Source organism: Ambystoma mexicanum, chromosome 13 (genome assembly GCF_040938575.1).
Source record: "Ambystoma mexicanum isolate Mex_15411 chromosome 13, UKY_AmexF1_1, whole genome shotgun sequence".
NCBI classification, from domain to species: domain Eukaryota; kingdom Metazoa; phylum Chordata; class Amphibia; order Caudata; family Ambystomatidae; genus Ambystoma; species Ambystoma mexicanum.
Window position 1 is genome coordinate 610,510,758 of NC_090938.1, and position 17,349 is coordinate 610,528,106.

The following is a 17,349-nucleotide window of genomic DNA, read 5'->3' on the forward strand; positions in this document are numbered from 1 at the left end:
TATTCCAGATAACACAAAAGACTACAAGGACAGTGTACTTGTAAATGTTCAGGAGACCCCTGCCATTAGAGACACTGGGGCCAGCATCACAGTGGTGGATGAAACCTTTTTCAAACCATAGTATGTTGCTAAGGCACCCAAAGGCCCCACTAAGCTTGCTGGAGGCCCTTTCCAGATAGTTACAATACTACCAGCTCTCATCTCATGTGCAACAATATGACTGTAAGAATACCTGTCAGTGTACAAAGTGAGGTGCCTGGGAGAGTTCTGTTGGGGAATGACTTAAAAACTTTTGGCGTTGTATCAAGCACTCCCAGATCTCCCAGTAAAAGGAAGCAAGAGCAGACTAGGAAGGCCAGAGAGCTCACTTTAGATGACTCTCATTGGGTTGTTACAGAATAACCTAAAACACCCAGTCCACAGGAAGAGTAAACTTCTACTTCCAGTAAAAAAGACAACCGGGAAACACAAGGTCTCAGGACACAGGAGAAGTAGCACTCCTGTGCACAAAACCAGGACATCTGCTAGTGGACAGATCAAAGTCACACCTGTGACCTCTCCACCAGCTGAGTGTGAGAAACCACCAAAGGATGGTGAATCGGCTACTGTTGACACTGCTGGAATAAGACCTTCCCCCTGTTGGAGATCTGGATCCTAAACACCATCCTGAGCTGCAGACCTTGTTGCAGAAGGTGGCCCCTGTAGGGCAGAGGTCAAAGAGGGTCCTACTCTTGAAGGACTTTGCCAACAGTCAGTTTCCCAGCTGGAAGGGCAAGAGCCAGGGAAGCGCAGGTTATACTATGAGGATGGCCTCCTCTACAGTGGACCTATTGAGTCTCCCCCAGGGGAACTACAGAAGAATTGTAGTGCCTCAGGAGGTAAGACCACAGTTTCTATAGTTGGTCCACTAGATTCCTCTAGCTGGTCACTTAAGTTTTAAGAAGACCAATCAAAGGATTTATCTTTATTTCTACTGGCCTTAGATGTGGTCTGATGTAGATAAAGTCTGTATAAACTGTCACACTTATCAGACTTTTGGCAAGAGTGGAGCCAAGAACGTGGCACCTTTTTGGTGCCTCTCCCAGTGGTGGGAGTCCCTTTTGAGAGGGTGGGAATCGACATTGTTGGTCCCTTAGACCCTCCCACATCTTCATGCAACCGATTTATATTGGTTGTGATGGACCATGCTACCAGGTGTCCTGAAGCCATACCTATGAGGACTGTTATTGCTCAGGGGGTGGCTAAGGCCTTACTTGGTATTTTTACCAGGATAGGTTTTCCTAAGGAGGTTATCTCAGAAAGGGGACCAATTCTATGTCCTACTACATGCAAGCAATGGGGAAAAACTGTGGAGTGACCTACAAGTTCTCAACAGCCTACCATATCTAATCCAATGGGTTAGTGGAGAGGTTTAATTGAACTATAAAGAGCATGATAGGTGCTTTAGAAGAACCCCCTCTCTATAAGCAAACAGAAGTCCCACAAGAAGGGGTTGGCTTCACCCCTTTGAGCTACGCTATGGTCACCCGGTTAGATGTCCATAAGCCCTAATCAAGGAGGGGTTGGAGAGTGCTCCTTCCCACAAGCCAGTGAGAGTCACTGTGTGGGATGTTTTGACCCACTTTTGCTCTGCTATGCTGCAGCACTGTTATGATGGTGCCAGAAACATTAAAAGGGCTGCAAAAACCTGGTGCGCGCCAAAACCTCTCAAAATCGCGCTTTGTAAAGCACAGAAAGATGGCTGCCCAATCTGCCATGCAGTGGTGGAACGGATATCTCACTCCTGAAACATCTCACTGGGCTCCACAACATGTGAAAATGGAGTACAGAAGGAAAAAGCAGTGCTTTGCTAAAGGAAACCCAAAATCTTGCTTTAAATCACTTTTTCTTTTTTGCTGAAACTGCAGAATGCCGGTACAAAGCACCCTCAAAAATCCAAAATTCTTACTGGGTGCTACAATTCACTTAGTTTAAGAAATCATTGTGAACTTGCAAGGTCCTAGAAAGCTGAAAGCATAAAGGGATTTCCACAGCAAAAGTGGCCTGTCTGTGGATCTGTCAAAATCTGGGTGCAGTACCCTGTGCCGCCTGAATGACAGCTGTGAGGAGCCTGCCTGATTAAACTTTAAACATGTATAAACTGAAATCAAATGTTTGCAATCTCAGAGGCCTGCTATTGAGAGTAACCCATCTTGTAATTGTTTGATCCCATGGTTTAAAATCTTGAATAAGTATTTAGCTGTGATTTGATCCCAAAAGTTTGTTGTATGCTAAGGGAAAATTCACCAGAATTAACAGTTAAAATCAAGCCTGGCTAAAGCTACCAAACTGGAATAACCGCTTCCTCTCAGAAGGGAAGGCCTTTCCCTCCACCAGGAAATCACACCAAAGCCATAATTGTAGGGTTTGGAAAGAACCTGGTCTACAGAGGCCAAAGGAAACAATGATAAGCTGCAAAGCAGGAAATGCTAGGTGTGAGGACAGTCGTAAATGGCCTCTGCCAAGAGGAGTTGATCTCTCTTGTGATCCGACACTGGAATAGGAGGAGTGCAACATTCTGTTAAATCAGTTTGCCCCTCTGTTTTCACTATCACCAGGCTTAACCCCTTGGGGCCAGCATGAGCTTCTCACTGGTGACTGTCTACCTGTCAAAAGCAAGGGTTACAGGATGTCACACCATGTAAGAACCCACATAAAGGAACAGGTTAAGAAGATGCTTGATATTGGGGTAATAGAGCCATCTATTGGATAGTCCATGGGCTAGTCCTCTTGTACTAGTGCCAAAGGCAGGATCCAAGGAGTTGAGATTATGTGGACTATAGAGCTCTAAATGCAGTCACCATGACTGATGCCCATCCTTTATTTATTCACATGTGTTGAGCGCACAGCAACCCGGAGGCATCGTGGAGACCTTTACCTAGGACGCATGAGCTGGTGGACAAACTTGGATCAGCCAAGTACCTCAGTATATTTGCCCTAACCTCAGGCTATAGGCAAATAGCTCTGACAGGCCATGCCAAGGAGAAAACGGGATTTCAACCCCAGGAGGCCTCAACCAGTTTAAGTTGAGTTCTTTTGGATTAAAGAATGCACCTGCTACATTCCAAAGGATGGTTAATCATGTTCTGAATGGAATGGAGGACTTCTGCGTGGCATGCATGGATGACATTGCAGTGTTCAGCCCTACTTGGAAAGAAAATGTTGACCACCTAGGATATGTGTTGTAGGCTCTTGAGCAGGCCAATCTGGCCATAAAGGCAGGTGAATGACAAATTGGTCTGAGTAAAGTGGTCTACCTTGGACATGAAGTAGGAGGACGTGGAATAAGGCCATTGCCTAGCAAGGAACATGCTGTACAAGATTGGGCCACCCCTACTACTGAACCCCAAGTGAGAGCCTTTCTAGGTCTCACAGGTTACTATAGGAACTTCATTGAGAACTATGGAACCATAGCTTCTCCCTTGAATGGGATCTCGTCACCCAAATTCCCCAAGAAGGTCAAGTGGAATGAGGGGTGCACTAGAAAGCCCTTTTTGTCAAGCTCCAATCCTGAGAGCTCCTGACTACAACCAACCCTCTATTGTAGAAACGGATGCTTCCAATACAGTTATAGGTGTAGTTCTGAGTCAGCTGGCTGAGAGGCAGTGGACACCCAATCTGCTTCATCAGTAGAAAACTGAAGGACCCTGAAACAAGGTGGGAAATCATAGAACGTGAATGTTTTGCCATTGTGTGGTCTTTGAAGAAGTTTAGACCATACTTGTATGGATCTACTTTTGCAATTAAAACAGACCACCAACCCTTGAGATGGTTAATGCAGATGAAGGGGGAGAATCCTAAATTGTTACGATAGTCAATCAGTCTACAGGGGTTTGATGTTACCATAGAACACAGGTCAAGGTGTCATCACCAAAATGCTGATGGTCTCTCCAGAAAATATGACCGACTGGAGTAATGAGATTCATCCAGGGGTGGATTCAATCCTCTCATCCCTTAGTCTGGGGGAGATGGGGAGACAAGTGTTGGGGAGAATTCTCAGATGTGCCAATTCCTCTCTACTTTAGAGACCCCCAGCAAAGTTGCTGGATTGTGAGGAGTTGAATTTTTAACCTAGAAAGAGACCCATTTTCTCCACTCTCTCATGTATTTTGTTATTTTTTAACTGTTTCTTTTGGTGTTGGAGTCCGACAAACTCCATAGGCATCATCTTTTACATTGTGTCACACAGCACCTTCAGTGCAGTGGCACGGGAAGTGTTTCAGATTTCCCCAAGGTTTAAATACCTTCTCTTGGATAAACTACTGTTTCCAAGAGCAGTAAAGTGAAATTAACTTTACTTACATTTGTAACTTTCTAGACCCACCACACACTATCTTACAATAGGCTGCTGGAGGGGTTACTTAGTATCCCTTTGGTCTAGCTTCTCATGTACACATTTTGTTACCCTTTCTGTGATGAATGGCTGGTGGCAGTAGTTTACTTTTTACTACCGTTGTGTTTTTACCAGAGGCTGCATTCGCAGCCACGGTAAAGCACACATGGGTGCCATTTTTGTAAAAATGGCCCCAGTCTTCTTTTTTTGCCATTTCTTTGTGGAAAGCTCCTTAAGATTTACTCTGCGCGCCAAACCTGGGTTGGTCCCTTTGTTTGTTTTGTCTTTGGCGGGATTCACGAGTGAAGCTTGCTTCTGGCTCCAGGGTGTCTGGCGGGGGCAGGAAGCGAGGGAGGTGCCAGAAACTCCCTGTGCTTAGTCTCCTAGGAGACAGGTATGCACTCTTGGGTGATTTGCTGGATGACTTCCAGCTAGGCTGGAATGAATGGGAGAAACCTGCATAAAAAGTGAGGCTTTTTGACTTGGAAGGCAGAGTCGACCACTGGACGAAGGAATCCGAAAAAGAACTTGGAAGAGAGGCCAGCTGCAACTCCTGGACCATTGGTTTGCCCGGTGAAGCGCTGCTGCTGCTGCTGTGCTGAAGCTCCAAATTCATATCGACAGAGAAGCCCCTGCAAGGACAACTTCTCCCTTTGAGTTGGTGGGACCAATCAACTCCAAAGTAAGCCTCCTGGACATCCTCTCGAAGCTGGTTGAAATTCCACTGCTGGAACTGAATAGCCAGGGAGAGGAACACCAGCTTGTGTGCGTTGCTTTTAAGCTGGCCAAGAGCTCCAGGAAGATCCTCTGGACTCCCAGGAAGCAGGACTGACCGAGCCCCAACAGAGTGCAGCACCCCAGATGCAAGGAAAGCCTATATCTACAGCCAGGAACGGCAATGTTGCTATTTGCGTTAGGTGCGAGGAGTTGAAACACCAAAGTGCCACTTGTTTGAATATTTCCCGGTTTCGGTCGGTGACTGACCCATTGCAGTGCAGGAGTCCCCAGATGTCCTCCCTCTTGTCCCCACGGCTGAGGCACAGGACCACCAGGATCTGCAGAGCTGCACAGGAACAGAAGCCACCTGCTGCACTTTTCTTCAACCTAATGGTACTGTAAACTCTGAGCGAACGTACCTCTTGTGGTGCCACCTTGCTTGATCTCATTTGAGACTTGTCTCGGTTGCTCTTGTGAGTTGCTTGCAGCTTATTTACCTCACAAGCCTAATCAGCTTGTGGCCCTACTTTGATTTCTTCTACCCTACAAATACTTTTTAAACATTGTGGAAGACTTTTTACTTACCTGCAAGAAGTGCTTCAGCTCACCAGCTCTGGCAAAATTCCACATCCTCTTTGTGCAGGAAATCTTAATCCTGCCAGAGAAAGGTGCGATGGAACAAGTACCTGTAGCAGAGAGGAACAAGGGTTGGGATTTCCCTTATTTTCCCATTCCCAAGAAGGATGGAGGATTGAGAACCATCTTGGATTTAAGAAACTTGAACACGTTCCTCAGGAAGGACAAGTTCAAGATGGTAACCCTTTCAAAGATCCTTCAGGCTCTCCAACTCCAAGACTGGTTGGTATCATTGGACCTTCTGGATGCTTACTTTCATGTGCCAATTCATCTCAAGCACAGAAAGTACCTGAGGTTCGCAGTTGGCGGTTCTTTCAGTTTCGAGTTCTGCCATTCGGGCTGACTTCCGCCCCAAGGGTTTTCACCAAGCTGTGGCAGCAAGTCTCAGGGGGTCGGGGGGGGGGGGTGTTCACGTCTACCCCTACATGGACGATTGGCTGATCGGGGTTTGCTCACCCGAGCAAGCCCAGGAACATCTCAGTATCACCTGCCACTCCCTACACAGACTGGGCTTCTTCTAATTACAAGAAGTCCCATATACCATTCCAAAGACTCCAGTTCATCAGAGCGGTCTTGGATACTTCCTCGGGCAAAGCCTCGCCTCCTGAGATGAGAGCTCAACACATTCAGCAGATGGTAACAAAATTCCAGAATGCCCAACATCTGCCGGCCTTTTGAGGTTGCTCGGTCTCCTGGCATCCTGCATTTTCCTGGTGCCAGATGCCTGATTGAGAATGAGAATCCTTCAATGGGCTCTCGGGACACTTTCAGGGAACATGTCAGATCTTCTGCAGGTTCCGAGCAGAGTGGCTCAAGACCTTATTTGGTAGGCTTGCGAGGACAAGATTCTCGAAGGACCATCTTTTTGGCAACCATGGGCAGAGATAACATTAGTGATGGACGCCTCACTCGCGGGGTGGGGAGCCCACACCAACAAACTGACAATCAGCGGTCGTTGGTCTCCATCGGAGTCCAAACTACACCTCCATCTTTTAGAGCTGAGGGCAATCAGACGATCACTGAAGGCCTTTCTGCCCGGGGAATGAATGTCCTGATGACGGACAACACAGTGGCCATGTACTACCACAACAAGAGAGGGGGCTTGGGGTCACCACCACTGTACAGAGGCAATGCAGCTCTGGTTCTGGACAATACAAGAAGGAATCTCTCTATTGGCAGTTCACCTAGCTGGAGAGAAGAACACGGCAGCGGATGCTCTGAGCAGACAGAGCAAAGTCTCCCACAAGTGGGTACTAGCTCAGGAAGTCCTTCAAGAGAACTTCACCGTTTGGGGAAGCCCTCGGGTGGATCTGTTCGCGACCGAGGTCAATCGAAAGTGCGGACAGTATTGCGCAAGGGAATTTCCTCCGAGAGGAGCTCTAGGAGACGCGCTCGTGGTGGACTGGGAATTTCCACTCCTGTACGCGTTTCCTCCAGTCCCTGTGATTCCTCACGTAATCGGGAGGTTGAGAATGTTCAGTAAAACACTGCTCTGGATTGGGCCAGGAGGACGTGGTACCCGGACCTGCTGGACATTTATCTGCCCTCCAATATCTCTTCCACAAAGAGAGGATCGTCTCTCGCAAGAGGAAGGTTGGGTTCTCCATCCAGACATCAAGACACTCAGCCTTCACGTGTGGTTTCTGAGAGGCTGAGATATAAGGATTGGGACCTCCCAGACGACGTAATGCAGATCTTGCTTTCAGCCAGAAGGCCAGCAACCAAGTCTTTGTATTGGTGTCATTGGAATAAGTTCAGTAACTGGTGCAAATACAACAATGTGGACCCCTTTCAATGTGGCACTCCTATAGTGCTTGGTTTCCTGTTTCTCCAGATTGGAACAATAAAAGGATACCTACCCGCGCTTTCCATCTTTAAGCGCTCCTCTGAAGAGGTTTCCTATTTCAAAATTCCAGTGATTGTCCAATTTTTTAAGGGGCTCACTAACGTGTACCCCCAGTACCATTTCATGTCACTGCTTGGGATTTGAATCTTGTTAGTTTTTAGCGTGTATATCCTTTGAGCCTTTACATTCCTGCCCGTTAAGACTTTTCACATTGAAAACTCCCCTTCTTGTGGCACTAACATCAGCTCGCAGGGTTAGTGAGCTGCAGGCTCTTTCATGGAAACCTCTGTATACTACCTTCCATAAGGATAGTCCTTAGAGTTAAACCATCTTTCTTGCCGAAAGTAGTTTGACTTTCACTTGTCACAAAAAATAACACTCCCAACTTTCTACCCTCATCCTCATTTGGGCAAAGAGGAGGAGATGTTGCATAGACTAGACACAAAAAGGGCTCTTGAGTTTTTATATAGCTAGAATGGCAAAATTACGCCAGGATGACCAACTTTGTGGTTTATACCGGTCCTAAATTGGGTTTGGCTGTGACCAAAGAGGCTATATCCCGCTGGATTACTCTAGCTATTGGGGAGTGTTACAGGTTAGCTAGAAAGGAACCGCTGGAAGGGCTTGGGGCTCATTCCACGAGGGGCATGTCAACTTCTGCATCTCTTCAGAGGGCAGTCCCTGTAATTGACATCTGTTCAGCTGCAACTTGGGCGTCAATTCATACTTTCGTTAAGCATTACTGCTTAGACTATTCTTCTTCCCAAGAAGGCCTTTTTACAAAGGCCGTACTTCATTCCATTCATGATAGTACTAAATAGTACTCCCACCTCCAAAATGATCACTGCTTTGGGAGACTATCAAAGATGAGGAATATGTGGGAGGACGCAATCCATTTGAAGAACAAGTTACTTATCAACTGCTAACGTTCTTTCGACTGGATGTTCCTCCCAAGTATTCCTCATCGCCCCTCCCATCCTACCACACTGTACAATGTATGTGATTTACACTCTGCGTTCCCGAAGAGCTTACAGTCTGGGGCACGCCTGGATGGATCCTTGAATTATAAAACAAAAAAAACAGAACTGAAGCCAACAGGTGCGGCACAAGCTATTTATGGTACTGGTGACGTCGACGCGCCACAGCGGCCCTCGAGGGACATAAATGCCACATCATCGTGCATATAGCGCCCTCTGCCGAGAAACATTTCCGAAGCAGCGAAGCTGGCGAGATATGTATATCAAAGATGAGGAATACGTGGGAGGAACATCCAGTCGAAAGAACGTTACCAGTTGGTAAGTAACTTGTTCTTCTCATTACTTCAAAGGTGTTCACTCAGTAACCCTTAACCCAACCATCTAGGTTTTTCAAACATTCACACACCCAGGTAGCCCAAGGGGTACCATCAGTCTTTTTAAATCTAGCTACCAAAGCTAGCTTCCCATTTTCATACTCCGATCTTTCAAGTACCCTCACCTCAATTACAGCATCATTTGCAACCTGGCGGAGCCTAGACAAAAGACAAGGAATCAACTGATTCCCTGTGAAACCCTGAATCCCATAATTGTATTCAAAAGCACCCAACCAATCCAAAATATCAAGTTTCACATCATACATACTCACTGATTCTTTGGGCATGCGAGGCCTCTTTGAACTGGAAGACCCAGAGGACTCTGGGATAGAAAAATTTTCAAGAGACCATTTCTTCATTTAAAGAGCATGCTGCATTTCCATTTCCCTAAGTTTGATGTCCTGATGTTTGGTTTCAGCTTGGATCTGTAATCTTTTGAATTCCAACTTGAGTCTCATTTTCTCAAGAGACACACATTCTGGACTCGGTGATGGACCTTGTGGCGTCTCAGTGGCTAAAGGTTGAGATAGAGGGGGCTGTTAAGGCAAAGAGGGGCTCTCTTCCTGAGACTCCTCTCCCTCTTCTGACTCTTCTAAGACATCAGAGTTACTCTGCATTATCATCCCAATACCATTTTCCACATTTCCTGGGTTAGTAGGTGTGACAGGCCTACTACCCAGACTTTGATTATTCAACAATCTTGCAATTCATTTTTCTTTCCTTTAACAGGGAGACTCCTGACTTTACACATTTCATTCAGTTGCTCTGTTAACATGATCAGGGCTTCCTGACTGAAGTTCTCCAATATTTGGCATGCTACAATTGCTTTTCTAGTGGAGCTTAGCCTTGTGAAGGTTTTTAGTTGAACACAAGCAAAGTAAATTCCTAGTGTAATAACTCTACAATAGATCCTCACTGCCTGCCACCAGTGTTGGGCAAGATTGCATGCAGTACCATTTGGGTGCACTACAACAACCCTGACCTCCTGGCAATAGGAACCCAACCTTTGGTATTAGTCTGTACTACACAGGTTCGTAGTGTGGTTGAGTAGCCAGGCTTATCTCAAGAGGGGTCAATGTGAGCTGTATGGGAGTTACACAGAGTATTCAAATAAACTCTTACACACAAGGTTTCTTGATTAAACAATTATTAATGTATCAGTCAGTTAGAGTAAGCCTTCTTCAGAAGGGAGTAATATAAAGCAACACACAAATATACTTCAAAATACACACTTTTCTAAATCGGAAAATACCCATTTGGGATGGCATACAGACATTTCCTACACCCTCATGTGACTTCAGTAGCTAGGGTGCTATTGATATTAATATATCGCTGTTTGCATTTAGAATATTCTTGTATGTCAAAGAAAGAGGTTTCAGAATAAGACCAGTATTTACAGTTATTCTTAAGCAGGTAAGTACTTTCAAAGTAACCCCCCTCTTGCCCCCCATGCAAAGTTAGTCAAACCTTTCCTGGAAGGAAGGCGAAACGCATAAGCAGAAGAGGGCAGTCATTCAGTCATTCAGGGAGCCAGGCCAGATAATGTTAAGTTAGCAAAAGTCAAGGTGAGTTGAAGCACTTCTTGCAGGTAAATAGAAAGTCTTGCACAATGTTTAAAAAGTCTTTGTAGGATAGAAGAAATCAAAGTAGGGCCGCAAGCTGATTGGGCTTGTGAGGGAAAGAAGCTGCAAGCAATTCGACAAGAGCAACAGTCTCAACTGAGCTCAAGCAAGGTGGCACAACAAGAGGTAAATTCTCTCAGACTTTACAGTACCTTTAGGTTGAAGAAAAGTGTGGCAGGTGGCTTCTGTTCCTGTGCAGCTCTGCAGATCCTGGTGTGGTCCTGTGCCTCAGTCGTGGTGACAAGAGGGAGGATGTCTGGGGACTCCTGCACTGCAATGGGACAGTCACCAACCGCAACCAGCAATCTTTAAACAAGTGGCACTTCGGTGTTTCAGCTCCTCACGTCTACCGCAAATAGCAACACTGCAGTTCCTGGCTGTCGAGATGGGCTTTCCTTGCATCTGGGGTCCCGCACTCTGAGTAGGCTCAGGCTCGGTCAGTCCTGCTTCCTGAGAGCCCGGAGGATCTTCCTGGAGCTCTTGGCCATCTTAAAAGTGACGCACACGATCTGGTGTTCCTCTCCCTGGCTATTCGGTTCCAGCAGCGACTGCAGTGGAAATTCAACCAGCTTCGAGAGGATATACAGGTGGCTTACTTTGGAGTGTATTGGTCCTACCAACTCAAAGGGAGAAGTCGTCCTTGCAGTGGCGTCTCTGTCAATATGAATTTGGAGCTTCAGCACAGCAGCAGGGCTTCACCGGGCAAACCAACGGTCCAGGAGTTGCAGCAGGCGTGTCTTCCAAGCTCATCTTGGTCGTCTCTGCCTTCCAAGCCAAAAAGCCTTGCCTTTTATGCAGGTTTCTCCCATTCATTCCAGCCTAGCTGTCGGTCACCCAGCAGGGTGGCTGTCCAGCCGGCCGGTCACCTAAGAGTGCATTCCTGTCTCCTAGGAGACTAAGCACAGGGAGTTTCGGGCACCTCCCTTGCATCCTGCCCCACCAGAGACCCTGGAGCCACTTGTGAATCCCGCCAAAGACAAAAAAAAAACAAGGGACCAAACCTGGTTTGGTGCGCAGAGTAAATCTCAAAAAGGACCTTTCCACAAAGAAATGGCAAAAAAAGACCACCAGGGCCATTTTGACATTTTTACGCGGGCTAACGCAGCCTGCGTAAAAACACACAACAGTAGTAAAATGTAAACGACTGCCACCAGCCAATAATCAAGGAAAGGGTAGCATAACAATTTTACATGAGAAGCTAGACAAAGGGGATACTAAGTAACCCCTCCAGCACCCTATTGTAAGATAGTGTGTGCTGGGTCTAGAAAGTTACAAATGTAAGAAAGTCACTTTCACTTTACTGCTCTTGGAAACAGTACTTTTATCCGAGAGAAGGTATTTAAACCTTGGGGGAAGTGCCACTGCACTGAAGGTGCTGTGTGACATACTGTAAAAGATGATGCCTATGGAGTTTGTCAGACTCCACAACCAAAAGAAAGTGTTCTAAATCACAGTAAAATACATGAGAGCGTGGGGAAAAGGGTCTCACTCTCTCCAGGTTAAAAATTCAAGTCCTCAAAATCCAGCGAATTTGCTTGGTGTCTCTAAGGTAGAAAGGAATTGGCACATTTCTGAGAATTCATCCTAACACCGCTCTCAGGACAAGCAGCTGTACTCCTAGAACGCTAAGGTTGTGGCTGGATCAGCATGAAATACCATACGATAATGTTGCGACCTTTGTAGAGAGTGGGGTGTCCTGCCTGAGTGCAGCACATGGAGTAATTTGCACTTGGCACACAGCTGTTATGTATTCCCGTTTTCCACTTTCACCACTGTTTCGTCTACTTCATTTAGATACCCTAACATCGTAAAGCACTGAACTGGACTGCTCCGCTTACTGTTTCTCTTGTTATGCGTTCCGGGTTCAAAGCATTAGATTAACTCAAATGCATACAATTCAAGTTAAACGTTAGCAACTATATTTTGATGTTGGATGCTTAACTGTCTGAGAGATGCACACTCTATTGGCATTTTGAGACGCGTGGCTGCAGATTAAAACTACTAGCTGTGCTCTCAGTACTTTGTATTGCACACAAGGACCTCTACAATAACACAAAACCTAGAGATCCTGGAGGTTTACTGACTTTTTTTTTTTTTAGCAAAGTTTACACAATCTGTCACGTTTTTGTCTAATAAAGGGAAAAGCCCTTCTCAGTTGGAGTTCCTAAAGTTTAATTTCCTTCATGGAAACACCTGGAACAGCTTTCTTTACAATGCATTTTACTTTTCAGATGCTTTTCTATTGTGTGGTGTTAAGTGTTTTTTTTTTCTTGTGGTCATTTCTATTGGTTATCAAGTTATTTTTGTTTTTAAAGGAAAAGTTACAGCTCCCATTACTGTGGTGTTAATTCAGACGTTGCTATCCTGGTGGTTAATTCTTTACCTTGCAATTTTGTTAATGTTGCTGAAATTGTATAGTCTAAAATTGTCACCACCTGTTTGTCCTAAATTGTCCCCTTACTCTGTTAATTGCAGCCAAGAAACTGCCCAAGAATGAGCCTCAGAACACTCCTGGTGCCCCTGGGCGAAATAGAGGTGTGGACCTACAGGAGAACAACCCACCCCACCGGACCGCATGCTGCAGTAACTGAGCCTTTTGTCCCAGATCCAAATATGTTCTGTCCAAAAAATAAAATCTACAAAAAACATCAACAAGAGAATGACCTGACTGGAATCAGCATTAACCAATCGCACTTAAGGCAGAGCAGCTGCTGTGATTTCTCCGTAAACCTCTGATTGACTGGAGGGGGTATTCCACCTGCACTTTTCTGTACAAATACTAATTCAATTTTAAGTCTTAAGTCACTTTTTTAATATATATGAACTTTTGCTCTTCCCTTTGCCTGGTGGTGGATACAGTGTCCCGGCTTGTTTTGGTCTTCCCCTGCCCGCACCCACCACCCTAGGAATACCCTACTTCCAAAACATCCTCATTTCATAGCCAGTGTGGGCGACACTGAGTGGGTTTGATTGGGTGAGAAGGGGTTGACATTATCTTTGTCTTTTTGGCTTCCCTGCTGTCATTTTGACCTTTTGAAACCAAGGAAGGCTGGGGCAGAATCGTATTCAAGAATAATTGTTGTGAAAATGAGGACTGCATCATGAATGAACCCTCTTGGCAAAATAAACAATAATGGTTACTTGATTTTTTTTCGTACTGTTAAAGAACAGAAGACTTTACTCCTAAACCTGGGTAGAGCTTACTTGATTGAAGTGCAAGATGGCTACCTTTTCCGAAAATGCGGAAATATGCCATATGTAACCTCTGGCTAGTGGGAATATAAATGCAATTGAAATATTCCATATTAAGCCCTATGCTCTTTTGTAACAGTGGTAATCATACCATGCTGTATTTGGCACAAATGCGTCCGCCATAGGACCAATAAGGAACAAAGAACAAAGCGAACAGTATTTTTGGGGACTATCATTTATTCTTTTGGGGGTCTTTTCGATGTATGGTGTTTAGTATTTAGTGGTCTGGAGTAGGAGTGCAGAATAGAAGATGATTCTGAAGGGAGCTAAACTTAGGTTCGTGGACTTGGTGCTTTTCCTTCAGAGGAGCTCTTTGCACCAAACAGCAGTATGAAATGTGCTGAGCAGTGGGCTCAGAGTTAGTATTTGTGCAAGCGTTCAATTTGAAATGTAGCAATTCTGTACCCATGTCAGACTGGTGTTCTTGCACAGCAATTTAATGTGCCCCAAGCACTCAATTGGAGGCTATGGGTTGGTTATAATGACAAAACTGCCTTTCCATGCTGCATTGCCCGTATAATGTCTTCTCACACTTAATACAGCGCAGATAACTCTGCCAGTCAACAGTCACATTGAGCCTTAAAAGAAACATCAAAAGAAGCTACAAATGCGCTCTCAAGCCTGTTAATAGGTATACAGTTACATTATTGGTCAAGAACTGCAACTACTATCAAGTTAACATCTAACAAAAGCCAGTTTGTACAGGTGAAATAATCGGACATTTGCTTCAGATAACTTGTTTTTCCAGATTTCTGATTTGCCTTTTTTTTATCTCCTTAGTTGGGTAGTTCAAATGAATTTTCCCAAACTCTACTTCTATTTTCTGAAAGCTTGTCTTTTCTCCCGTGTCCTCTTAATATAGCTACTGTTCGATGTTACGGTTAGAGTGCACTCTGGGATCTCACACTATCTGCTACATATTGGAGATTTAGTTTGTGATTCATGCTCCATGTTCAGATGAGCGTTCTGGCAAGTAAGGCTCTCCTCACATGGGCTTCTTCTCTGATGGTGCACAGAAAGTAAGGGAAACTTGAAAGCGCTCATTGGTACCTTCCAGGCCTGTTTTAGTCCTATGGGATAAGGACATTTATGAACACCTTTTCTTTCAACAATACTATTGAAAAAGGACATGCTTTTTCTGGAATGCTTTTGTTTCCTGTACAGGACACCATTTGAAGTGAGCGGTCACTGAACCCAACAGCAACTTGTCGGACGTAGGCAATTTCATTTGTCCCCTGTTCACTGCCATCATCCCATTTATTGTGCTGGTGACTGTACTTAATAAAACTGCATTGTGCATTCCTTGGGGGGTAGCATTGAAACAGAATTTCAAAGGTTCATGACTTTGAAAGTCCAGCAAGTGTTTGGTGTCCATCTGGAGTAAAGCCACAGGCTTAGGTCTCTGTTGCAGTAGATTGAGAAAGGTTTCGATTAGGTGGACGTTCGTGTTTTCTGTGGTAAGTTGGTATGAATTCTACTGGACGATCACCACTTGGCTAATTGTAGTGATAGCCAGCCATCAAATTCACTAAAAAAAAGATGTTATTTGGTAACCATTCTTTCTGATGGGCTATCTTGTCTGTAAACATCTGATTAACACTCCAGGGAAATTTGCATGAAGACCATTTTGAGTTATAACGAAGTGGCAATCTGGTTGACTAAGAAATATCTGAAACATTGCAGAAAGTCTGTAACCTGGTTTCCCCTTGTAGATATTACCTCGCTGATCCTGATTGGATATTTTATTTTGTTGGGCCTCTGTTTAACAAATCATACTGCCTCTTTGAGGAACCATCAGGCTGTTACACTTGTAAATTATGAATTCTTAAGATGTTTGGGTCTGTCTTTATCTTGCTATTGTGAAATTGCCCATTCCTTTAACTAAAATAATAAAATGCTGGCTTCCAATGTTATGCCCACTTCTTGTTTTGCCATTTGATCAGTCGGCATAAGCAAATGGTGGATAATTAGGTGTGGCCATTTTAAAATAACATTTACCTCCTGTTCCGACCCTATTTCTCCAACAAAGATGCACAATTTCGGTTTTATCAGTTTGTGGGCTTACAGATGCTCACTTGAAACGGCATAGCTTTTGGGAAGGATGAGATTGAAGTGAATTGCATTAAGGAACCATTGGAAGTAACACATGTTTTGACCATTAAAGAACAGTTGGAAGACGTATTGTCCAACAGTAAGCATTTGTTAAGTATGCAATGACCACCTAAACAAACCGGAGTGCCCCGCTGTAATCCAGTGATTTTACTGAAAAACATTTTTCAATCTATAGAGTAAAATCTATCAAAAAGTCTAATTTAAAAAATATTTATATATGGGTTAAGGGGTTAAAACTGGTGGGCAGGGGGCTGGGCTGGGTGGTTAAAACATGGGGAAATGGCTAATGGGGGACCCCAATAAAACAATAATTTTTCAATGGATTTTGTTTTGCTAACAAATCCATCGAAAAAGGTTTTTGGTAAAATCACAGTTAAGACCTTCAAGGTATTACTAGACCTTCTGATCTGTTGTGACATGGTCCATTGACTACCAGTGTTCCTGAGCAGAGGAGCTGTGCAACTTTCCCAAAAGTGACGACAGGGTGGCCTGCTATAATCACATGAGCTATCCTTTAAGAGAAACATTCTTCATTATCTTCAAGGCTGCTGGGGAAAATGTATTTTGACCAAATCTTAGTTGTGAGTACTGAAAGCAGGGAGGGCAGATTGTTTCATTTTTCTATATTTTGTATGGTATTTTCCAACAGTAACTGATCAATATTGTTTATATGGCACCTACTGAAAGCCTCCATTCTTTATTTTGTATCAAAGTAGCACGATAAATGTACAGCCTATCTTCTCAGTTTTGGTTTAATGCATTAACGATCCATTTGCAAACCCACATGTATTTTTGATTTCTTTTTCACAAATGACATGTTTGGGGAAAAAAGCAAGACCTTGATGAGAATTTCATGAAGTGATGTGATACCACTAATGTTAACGACTCACTCTTACCACAAGCTGGCCTGGTTTGCCCATATACAGTGACGGATAACATTTTGAATAACTGTCTTATTTGTCTGTGTGAGAGGAAACCATCTGTATTATGGAAAAATAACATGTAATTCTTCAAAATAAATATGGAGGGAGGTATTAAATTAAACCTCTTTCTTGCGTTTAACAATGTTTATCACAATTATTGCTTTCCCACAAACTTTTTTTTTGTTAACTCTGTATCCGACCACTTTTGCTGTTCACCAAATCAACGTTCTAAATGTAATTGATTATTGGACATACTTAAATACAACTTCATAATTGAAAGGCTGCGTTGAAAGAAATGTTGTTAATTGGGAGTCCATTGATTTTGAAGTAGAGCAACCCACAAATACCTATGCAGGTGCGTCTATGAAAGTATGACTGGCTGCGGCCCATATCTGACTTCATCTTTTCAGTGAGAGTTGATAGATCTCTTGAGCTGTACTTCATCTGAATTCTTCTGTTAGATAAGTGGCATTTTCTCTTTATCTTAGCAGCATGTGCCATACTTTTTTTCCAGGAAT

General features: G+C 44.2%; 1 protein-coding gene across 1 annotated transcript in view; it reads left to right on the plus strand.

Moving 5' to 3' along the window:
- The window catches only part of RAB5C (RAB5C, member RAS oncogene family), a 466,724-nt gene extending 449,751 nt beyond the window's left edge, over positions 1 to 16,973 (plus strand). Inside the window, exon 6 of the mRNA XM_069634471.1 lies at positions 13,020 to 16,973. Within this exon, the coding sequence (XP_069490572.1) occupies positions 13,020 to 13,135 (116 nt within the window). The 3' untranslated portion in view covers positions 13,136 to 16,973. The remainder of the gene's footprint in view (positions 1 to 13,019) is intronic.
- Positions 16,974 to 17,349: the final 376 nt, after the last annotated feature.